Source organism: Haliotis rubra, unplaced genomic scaffold (genome assembly GCF_003918875.1).
Source record: "Haliotis rubra isolate DU_JTF1 unplaced genomic scaffold, ASM391887v1 Scf2, whole genome shotgun sequence".
In the NCBI taxonomy this organism is placed as follows: Eukaryota; Metazoa; Mollusca; class Gastropoda; order Lepetellida; family Haliotidae; genus Haliotis; species Haliotis rubra.
The window spans coordinates 3,123,186-3,134,156 of NW_025766002.1; the positions used below are offsets into that span (position 1 = coordinate 3,123,186).

Here is a 10,971-nt window from a genome sequence, read left to right on the forward strand (position 1 = left end):
TGCCTGCATATTATCCCATTAAGTGTTGATAGTTTTGTTGTGTATCAGTGTTGATTAATGGATAAACATTTATGAGAATCAGTGTTTCAAAATTGCAAAAAGGCTACCTACAAAACGCTAATGCCTGTTCATCACTACTTGGAGGCAGTGGGGTAGTCTAGTCGTTAAAGCGTTGGCTCGTCACGCGCCGAAGACCCTGGTTTGATTTCAAACATGGGTACAGTGTGTGAAGCCCATTTCTGGTGTCCACTGCCGTGATCTTGCAGGAATATTGCTAAAAGCAGCATGAAACTAAACTCACTCATCACTACTCTAGGACACAGAAATCAACCTGAAAGAGCTTTGTTGTATAATCATCGTGTCTGGATATTCTTAGTGTCTTGTTTTTGTGTTGACTAAGATACACTCTCTGTGGATTGGTTTGACTACTGTTGTTCATGATCTGATTGGATGTATTCACATTTTACTATAGAGCAATCTAAACATGGCTGTTTGCCTTAGATTACATTAGTGGAATCAGCCTTGAATAGACAAGAAAGTTATCTAGTCAAGTGTTTTGACAAAGAGAAGGTTGTCCTTTATTAGCCTCATTTGTAAATTGGTAATATGTTCACAATAATGATGGTACCAGGTAACGTTACACCAACAAAAAGGCTTATTGCTTTACTGTTTTATTTGTTTGTTTGTTTGTATTTTAACACTGCAGTAAGTTATATGATCAATGTGGTCTTTAAATATTTGGGTCAGAAAAATAGCCCAGACAATCCAGTGATTGACATCATGAGCACAGATCTTTGCAATAGTGTATAAAATAGTTTTGAAATATGGCCTGTCCAAGGACTGGCTGTCCAAAAAATGTGACCGGTCCTGAACAAACACAGCCAGTCCCAAAAACTAAAACAATGAAAAAATGATAGATAAGACGAAGTTCAAACCAAGTTAAGTTTATTTGTTCAAATATTTCCCCTGACCAAAGGATGACCTTACTTATTTAATAGGGGCGGTGGGGTAGCCTAGTGGTTAAAGCGTTGGCTCGTCACGCAGAAGACCCGGGTTCGATTCCCCACATGGGCACAATGTGTGAAGCCCATTTCTGGTGTACCCCGCCATGATATTGCTGGAATATTGCTAAAAGCAGCATAAAACCATACTCACTCACTCACTCACTACTTATTTAATAGTCTGTCCTTCACAAAAATTGACCGTCAAGGACGGTGGGACGGGCTATGATTTGTACACTGGCAATAGGGATGTGATGACATGACCGACCATATTGTCCCCCTCTTATCATTGGTTTGCTTAGTCCAGTGTGATTATTCGCTGGACTGTGTGATGTAGGTACAATGTTGCTGACTGCTGTGTTTAGCAACCCTCACTATCCCACATTTCTACTGAGGCTGTATCGTGACGATATGGACAGCTTCTGTTGATGCTTTGTGCAGCTTGTGGATACTCAGGAAGTAGTGTTTTGTATGTGCAATGACTGTCGATTCTGTTACCTCAGACAATGACGACATGGGAGATGCTCCAAATGTTGTATCTTTCAATGTGGTGTTAGCTGGACACTTAGCCAAAATTGTATGTTTCTAGCTTGAGCAGTCGTGATTCAGTATATACTGTCTTGTCATAAGGTGTCATTAGAGTTATCTGCCCTTCTTATGTACAAATCTTACCAATCTAACAAACACCTGTTAATATGATGGAAACCTGTGTCAAATTATGAGCCATTGTTTTGGATATATACCACCATTTGAGATTACCTTGACACTGATTCCAGAGAAACTGAAATACAATGTACTACATTATGATGTTTGTAACTGACAACAGTAGGACTTGAACATTTAAGTTTATAATCTACAATTCAGAAAATATACTAATATACGATATTATTCTGCTTTTTATGTAACTCTTCAGGTTGTTCATGATTTTAGGAAGCAGACTCTTGTACTCTCAAGCTCTTGGACCCACAATATTTTTCCTCATTACTATATTCTTGCAAACTATGTACTTAGTGCTTTAGAAAGGGTAATGGCTTGTAGTGTGTGTTGCATGTGCATATAAAGTCCTGCGATTAGAATAGTTTCCATTCCTGCATATTTTGTCTTATATTCTGTATTTTCTCTGACGAATAGCTCAGTGCCCATATACTCATATGTGTCTCTCACCAATGAAGAGATTCTGTTATCTGTGAAATAAAGGACATAATAGATATTGCCTTGGTTTTATTTATGCTTTTGAGTTGCACAGCATATCTACAGAAAACATCCCAATTGCTTCAAGAAATCCAAAGGCAGTGACAAGATACCGTGAGAGTGATACAGAGTAAGTGGAAACAGACTTAACGATATGCGGAAGACCCGGGTTCGATTCCCAACATGGGTACAATGTGTGCATCCCATTTTTGGTGTCCTTTGCTGTGATATTGCTGAAAGCAGCGTAAAACTAAAACTCACTCACTCATTTACAGTAAACTAAAATGCTGTACATGCTGTGTAGATTTGTTCTGCTGATTTATGCAAAGTGTGTGCAGCCAGTTATATATTCTTCTTCCAAAAAAACACAAAATTATCATATTTAATATATAACACCAACGCCAGAGAATAAGCAGTCTTTATTATCCCAGGAAATATTTTCCACTGGACGGACATCAAAACGGGTAAAAAGTACATGAATGGATTAATGATCGAGTTCCTCAAAGGTATGTTTGAGGCTGTCTTATCATAGCAGTACTGACATAGATTGGGGATTTAACACAAACCAGACAATCAAGTGATTTACTGATTTGGTTGAAACTAAAAAACGATCAGTATATTCGTTTTGCAATGTCAGTTAATTTTGAAGTAGACAACATTACTGATGAAAACTACTGTGATTATGATGATACAGCCTTCAGTCCATTATTGGAAACATCGATGTGGTTCAAGTACTGAAAACACATCGCCAGAGAAAGACCAGTCTCCATTATCCAAAGCAAGTAAATTCTTGTTTGTACATGTCAACAATAATGCACAAAATGTTTACTGTTTATTCAGTTATATCTATGCAAAAACTGTCCACAAGTTTATGTTCAGTCAGCTTGCAAAATTACAGTTTTTTTCTCATTCAAAAAGAAAAGGTTCAAATTTTATGGACACACTGGCTGAAGTTGTTTTTAGATGATGTTTCCATATAGATTTCTTCCTCAAGTTGGATAAAAGTGTAATAGTCTACATCGAAACGTATTAGACAATACAGTTGTATTTTTCCTTTCTACAAACGCTTGGTACCAATGAGCAAGTAGATTCGGATATCATGGTGAGAAGTTTTCAGACCTTCCGGCAATGATATCGTGAAAATAGTTTAAGATATAAAGTTAAGGACATCCAACCCTTCCAGTATATTTCCCCCTTGTGACTTGAGGTCGGGCAAGACTTGCTGGATGGTATTTCCTTGATTCAAGTAAGCTTATACTGGAATACGTTACACAATCATACCGCTGCGTTTGGAAGAAGCAAAACATGACAAGAATTCGTTTTGATTTACAAAGAACTGTAAAATCAAGTTGAATTTTCATGATAATGCCCACAGCAAATGTCACGGACACGAGGTGAGGTGAGGTGAAGTGAAATTGGGTTTAAAGTCGTGCTGAAGAATATTTCGCTCATATGACTACGTGCATGCGTGTGTATGTGTATGTGCGGCTGCTTCTACTAGCCCTGACTGAAGCTGGTTTTATAGTGCTAGCCCACTGAGATACCATGCCGCAGTGAAACATGAATACCCCACTCAGACACATTATACTGACTCCGAGCCGACCAGTCCTTGTTGTACCCATTAATGCCGAGCGCCAGGCAGGGACCAACAAGTACCATATTTTAATGTCTTTTGGTATGACGAGGTCGGGGATCAAACCCGCGACCTTCCGCTCTCCGGGCGGACGCTCTAACCACTACACCACGGAGGCGGTCGACGGACATGAGGTGTATCTGTTGTACATAGAATTGAGGAAATAATGCAGTGTGCACTCATCCTACCCGCCTGTCGATAAATGACGCTATGATCCGCATTGTGACAAATAGACTTGACATATACACTGCCACACTTAGTACTAGGTACATGTTGCCTACAGGCCAATACAGCTCAAGCAACACTGATCCAAGATAAGGCAAAATCATGTTTCCTGTTCCTGAGGAAAGGGTTATCATGGATATAACACAAGGAGACAGGGCTACATACTTGTCGGTGTAGGCAAATACGGCGCCAGAATAGGGAGACGAACACACACCAAAACATATATTACATATCCAAAGAACTGTTAGATTGTATGGAGCGACGAAAGTGAGTGTTATGCTTGTTGGTACAAGAAAGAGAAGATTGAGAGCGATAACCTTATCTATTTCCAATACTGAACTCAAAGCGCTATTGGCGATCTTTCCAGTCAGAGAGCAGCCAAAGAATACGGACGTCATCTTTGTCATAACGGACTTACTGAGTGCCAAAGGACCTGCCACGCCAAAGACTGTTAGGAGCCCGCAGTATGTCCCGGACAGACCAGCAAAAGACAAACCGAACATCACAACCAGTACAAGCATTGCCGTCTCCAACCTTCCTGTCATGGCCGCTGGTGGTTCATCCAGATTTTCATAATCCGTTTGTGGTGATTTGACATCATCTATGTTCTTGAACCAGTAGTAGAGTAATGCCCAGCCACAAGGCAGCGTTAATGCACCTAGCACTACAAACGCCCACCTAACATGTGTTACCACTTCCGGTGGATATTTGTTACCTTTGCCAGACAGGTTCTGAGTCAGAGGTTCATGGTCGATGTTAAATGCCTTTTGAAATATGTGATTCGTAACCAGGGGCGTTCTTTCGGTCTCATTCGTCGCATTCATGTGGTAATGTCCTCCACTGTAATTAAGCAGTGTAAATGGGATTTGTGTCCAGTTGGTGTCCGACGTGGAACTGCTTTCTCCTTCATTCTTGCACATGCTCGTAAGTGCAAATTTAGGATTAAGGCAGACAGCATCTCCGGCGTATTCTGACATTGACAAGAATGGTTCTACAATAAGAGGGGTAAGCATCCCTCCCAAAGTCGTTCCAGCGAGTACGAACTGCATTGCGACATCCTTCCTCGCCCAGAGGACACAGCACAGCTCGATCGAATCTGAGAAGAAATACAGGATTCCCGGTTAACATTCAAGATCCAATATGGAAATCAACACGCAACAGCATTTAAACACCTGCTATATTTTATAAATACACCTCTGTCAAGTTTCTGTGTAGCATTGTGACCGTGGTATCTTCACCCTTCATTTCTGTCGTGTGTGTGAGACTGGATTAGAAACCACGGTCAGAGGCTCCTACGGCTAAAGTACAAAATTTTGAAATCGAGTGGTCTCGCATTAGACTGAGTGAGTGAGTTGGGTTTTACGCCGCTTTTAGCAATATTCCAGCAATATCGTGGAGGAGAGCACCAGAATTGGGTTCACACATTGTACCCATGTGGGGAATCGAACCCGGGTCTTCGGCGTGACGAGCGAACGGTTCAACCACTAGGCTACCCCACCGCGCCGTCGCGCATTAGACCACAGGGTCGGACAACTAACGGAAGAACCTGACACTTTTGTAGTTACATTAAAACACAATGCGTTGACGCAACTCAGCCAAACGTGAATATATTACAGACCAAGCGCCAAAATCTGCTGTTCGGATTTACTTCCCTTGGGTGAACCAGAAACATATCTATTGGTCTGGTAGCACCATACGCATACCCATGGGTTTCATTGCAAGGGTCCCAGTTCAGTTATTACGCATCGATTCAGGCGTTTCTCCAACCTCCGTCCGATTCGTTATGACATAGCTGAGTGAGTGAGTGTTCATGCTTTTACGCTGCTTTCAGCAATTTTTCTGCAATGTTACAGCAGGGGGGACACCAGAAATGGGCTTCATACATTGTACCCATGTGGGGAATCGAGTCCTGGTCTTCTGTGTGACTAGCGAACGCTTTAACCTCTAGCCTAACACCCCAGATATAACTGAAATTCTGTTCAACCAGCTTGGAGCGTTAAGCCAACATCACTAAATTGTATGGAAGTATGTACCAAGTATAAAACGGTCTGATTATGATATCTTCCGGACTCGTAAGCATTTTCTGAGCATTACAGATACTTCTGTTGTATGTGTTTTCCTAATTACGAGAAGGTGATCTTGATATTATCTCTCGATAAACGGCGCTTTTTCAAGTTGATCAATAATCATTTCATAGCAGGGGCGGATACAGCTTTTTGAGAAAAAAAGGGGGGTGTGGGGTGTGGGGTGTGTGTGTGTGTGTGTGTGTGTGTGTGCACACTATTGAGAAAAGGAGGGGTGCACACTTCATTTTCGCCCGAGTTTCAATGGTCATTTAACAAACTTTCAGCACAAATAAGGGGGTGGGTGGTGGTGGTGGTGGTGTATAATGTCATTTTAAAGTTTACTACTCACAGCAGATCACCAGTCCTTTCAAAATGCTATGCATGAGAAACATGAATGTGAAGTAGAGTAATACTGGTACTAGCGGCGTCAGCATCAACACAACTGACGCCATCAGAACGACGACACTGAGACGAAGTCTTAGATGCTTCTTGGGTAGCACACTAGACAATGTACTTCCGACAATCGTCCCACATCCGTTCAAGATGAACAAGTACGACAATCGCTTTAGTCCCGGTTCATGTAGGAAATATTGGAGATCAATAATGGTAGGTCCCAAAACAGAGTTGTTGATACCCTGAAAATAAAATTATAAACAAATCAACTCAGAAATTATAAAATAAAAATGTAATTTCAAGTGGCCCATTGAGTAAGTGAATAAATGACTGCGGCTTTAAGAGCTTTTTCGAGACAGCCTGGAAATAATCACGCCATGGCCATAGAACCAATACAGCAATCAGCTCTAAAGTTCACCACTGAACTACTGAAATCTTATTTTAGCTGCTTTCTACTTCATACTTAAGTCCCGAGAATAGAGCACATGGCATTGCAACAACAAATGCATTGAATCGGGTGTCAAGCATGTGCATACCCGTGAAGGTCCGGGTTAGAATTGATCAACAGTAACCCATGCTTGTCGTGAGAGACGACTAACGGGATCGGGTGGTCAGTCTCGCTGACTTAGTTGACAGATGCCATCGTATCCCATTTCGATACTCATGCTGTTGATCACTGGATTGTCTGGTCCAGACTCGATTATTTACAGAACGCCGCCATAAATCTGGACTTTTGCTAAGTGCGGCGTAAAACTAAACTCACTCGCTCAAACATGTGCACACTTAATAGATACTATTCAATAATAATTATATAGTGACTTCACTGATTAAATAGAGTAACATGACAGTTTTAAAATTATTGAAATTCTCAAATGAGATGAGAAATGGGCTTCAAGATCATTTCACATATGTGGCGAAGTGCTCCCTCTTGTACGTGTGTATGTGTGTGTGTGCGTGCGTGCGTGCGGCCATAGCTGTTGAACGAGTCCGAACTTTTGCCGGTTTGCCACTCAATCCTCGTGGACAAAACAAACTATATCTTTCGTTTATGGTGTTTAATATTTCCACATAAAGTTAGTGTTCCAGCTATACGGCGGTGGTTTGTTAATAACCGAGTCTGGACCGGACAATCCAGTGATCTACAGCATCGATCTACCCAATTGGTATACCAAGCCATGTTATGTGTCAACCAAGTTAGCGAGCCTGACTACCCGATCCCATTCGTCGACTTACGACAAGCATGGGTTGCTGCAGAAGACCAATTCTAACCGGATCTTCATTGGTTCAAATGCCTGGTATTTTTAAGTTTCACTGAATAGTATATGTAGCATGTTATATCTCCCCTTGTCTTACCGGAATCAGGAAGGCCTGGAAGAGCCACAGGGTTTGAATGGTCTTTGATGCCACTGACTCGTCCATCGTTTCTAGATTTGGCAAAGGAACACGAAACAATGTTAATGATGCTTTCAATGAAGATTTTTAAAAGCACGTGTTTATGTAAACCGTCTATTTGATACCCAAACATTTTGTTCATTGACTTTACACAGGTAATTTTATATATGATTCTTTATTATCAGTTTATATATAGAGAGGATTCTAAACGATCTTCCGTGTAATACCATTTTTATTAAACGAGTTATCAAACGAGCAAAAGCGAGTTTGATACTAAATCTTTTAGGAGTTTAATAAAAATGGTATTTCACGGAAGTGAGTTTAGCATTCTGTTTATTACTCTCCAACATGAACTGATAGGAACTACCTATAGTGTGATGACTTTCAGCTTTTCGCGAGTCAAGCAAGGTCTAATACCATTGTGACAGAGGTATTAGCATTGTGACGTCATAGTTGTAAAGCATTACGACGTCATACGTCTAGCGGTATTACACTAGTGGTGTCCTCCCATAAGAACTACATCCCATAAGAACTACAGCTTACAACAACACATGTCATGGTCCAGTGCGCAGCTTAACTACATGCTGTTACCTGCGCCTGCTTAATGGATTTGCCCAACATTAAACAAATAAAACATATATAACATTTTGCTGCGGCAGTTCATGTTGGTGTTGATAGTAAATAGTTTGCCTTCACAAAATGTAAATTTGCAGTCTTCAGTTATGATTGTACAAGTTCCACATCGAGGTGTTTGACATTTTGTTACACTGACTGATAAACCTTTTTTCATAGTATCACTTTTATACAAAGTTGGAAGATTTGCTTTTATAATGGGCATAATTGTACAGTTATTAGGATTGTAGTACAAACAAATGGAAGAATGTCCATCTCTGTATTTGTTTCTTTTGTTTTCATAAGTGTCTCTTTGGGACTTTTACTGCTTTATGAACAGCATTTCCAACTACCTAAGAAGATAATTGTGTCTTATATATCTATTACATATTACCTATTGTCACTAACTGTAACGTCATACACATGATGACGACATAGCTACTACCGTTATGCGTCGCCTATGATGACACTTAGTTTTCATTGTACACATAAAGAACCGTTGACCGGCGAAGGTCTTGTGCAGATAAATTCTGGAGTTTTATATATCGATGTATAGTTAGTTCATCTATAAATAGGCTTATGTATTTAGTGTGATAATTTAGTATCACTTTCATCCTCAGTGTTCAATCTGATCCATGTAGAACTAGTTTAGCCCAGCTTCAATAAGTAGCCAACTGCATCGAGGTACTGGATTGCAGTCTATAAACAATACTATTTTAAGTGAAAAACTCTTTCGTTTATATTTCACCTTTACTCCAATATACCTTTACTCCAATATATTAAGCTTGGTTTGCCTTTTTCTATCATATGAATACAAGAGCATTCACTGACTACAACATACCTTACTGGTCCATGGGATTTTAAGCATGTACTTCTTCTGGGAGAGCTGATTGGCTGTGTTCATTACATGCCATGGGGGTGCCTCTACTCAGATAATTAATCCCTAATTAATCCCTGTAGTTAATTTGGGATGTAGTTCAAATGGGATGTAGTTCTTATGGGAGTAAAACCACACTAGTGTAATGCTGACGTAAGAAATATTACACTGCAGGGCCTAGATTATCGAAGCTCTCTTAGCGCTAAGATAGTCGTAAGTTAATGTTAATCTATGACACATACGACTATGTTAGCGCTAAGAGAGCTTCGAATGTCTAGGCCCAGTATCTTCCACGGGAGTGTAATATTTGCCTTATCCTTTTGAATAATCCACATCAATAAGACTTTTTAATTTTTACCAAAAATTAAATTCAATATAAATGTCCTTGATAAAAACATTTGTACTCACTTACGAGAGTGTTGTTCTGGGCCGCCTTCCGTACTCACAGGGCGACCCAGTACAACACTCACGTACACACACATACGTGTTGAAGACTATTTTACCTTATTTACACACCTGTCGAAATCTACAAGATGTTTCAGGACCCAAGGAAACGACAATCAGTTCTGTTATGGTCCAACTTTCGTTATCATGTCCCTCGATCTTTGGAATTCTGAGGAGCAGATTTGAATAATTTTCAGCTGTTGTCATTTAAATTGGGATCGATTTACTGCCACGATCAAGTATACTACCCACCTTTTGATAGGCGTGATCAGGTAGGCCATTATGTTTAGATGTGCGCTTTACACATAATGGGCACTGGTTTTGACTGTCCTGGATAGACGAAAATATCTCTGTCAAAAGTGACATATGAGATTCATTCTGAGGAGACCCATTGTGCCAAACCTTCAGCGTCCTCATTCTTGTTGTCATAATAAATGCATAAATAAGATAAGCACGCCAGACAGCAATCGCTCCACATCGTCAAGACGAAATATTGGTAAAACTGTATGAATGGGTCACTGAAATAGAGAGTGAGGTTTGTTTTACGCCGCTTTTAGCAATATTCCAGCAATATCACAGCGCGGGACACCAGAAATGGGCTTCACACATTGTACCCATCAAACCGAAACATGGGTCTCATTAACCTATTCAGACAATGACCTACTTTTCAGCCGATCCGAATTTTCTCGTGTAAAAGTGAAAATAGACATCACAAACAACTATGGTTACACTGAATTCCAATGTTTCATAAGAAAATGGTATTTACAAATGAATTTTAATTTTAAACTTTAACAACATCGTACCTCTATATTTCATGACGAGGTTTAGCCAGCATGACCTTAACTAAGACGTCACAGACTGCCCCAGTTTGATGAGGTCGTAAAATGATTCACAATGCATCTGGCCGACTGGTTACACCTGTTATGTATTTTTTGCGCTTACTCAGTGTAGTTTTATAACGTTCAGTGTGATTGATATAATATCAAGTCCGTACCAGACCGCCAAACGTTTCTAGCGGCAGAGCCTCGTTTTGAGATTTACACGATTTCCAGGTCTCTGTTTGTCAGTGAATGCTGTACGACAGAGCACGCTGCACGACGTATTTGCAAAGATTATAAGGAGCGTAGTGTTGCAATA

The 10,971-nt window shown here is 40.3% G+C and overlaps 1 protein-coding gene across 1 annotated transcript; it reads right to left on the reverse strand.

Moving 5' to 3' along the window:
- Nucleotides 1-1,388: 1,388 nt before the first annotated feature.
- LOC124275263 lies at nt 1,389-7,942 on the reverse strand. Its single transcript, XM_046710744.1, has 4 exons — nt 7,863-7,942; nt 6,466-6,751; nt 4,469-5,146; nt 1,389-1,558 (listed from the first exon to the last, which is right to left on the reverse strand). Exons 1-4 carry the CDS (start codon nt 7,926-7,928, stop codon nt 1,389-1,391), a joined length of 1,200 nt encoding a protein of 399 aa, XP_046566700.1. The 5' UTR covers nt 7,929-7,942.
- Between the last annotated feature and the right edge of the window lie 3,029 nt (nt 7,943-10,971).

What these genes read in the sequence shown, in the direction of transcription:
- LOC124275263 (XM_046710744.1), bottom strand. Translation starts at nt 7,928, where the DNA reads ATGGACGAGTCAGTGGCATCAAAGACCATTCAAACCCTGTGGCTCTTC. An exon ending in GAAAGGACTGGTGATCTGCT is followed by an intron (nt 5,147 to 6,465) that starts GTGAGTAGTAAA and finishes ATTTCTTCTCAG; the next exon opens with ATTCGATCGAGCTGTGCTGT. An exon ending in GGCAGGTCCTTTGGCACTCA is followed by an intron (nt 1,559 to 4,468) that starts GTAAGTCCGTTA and finishes CTAAGTGTCCAG; the next exon opens with CTAACACCACATTGAAAGAT.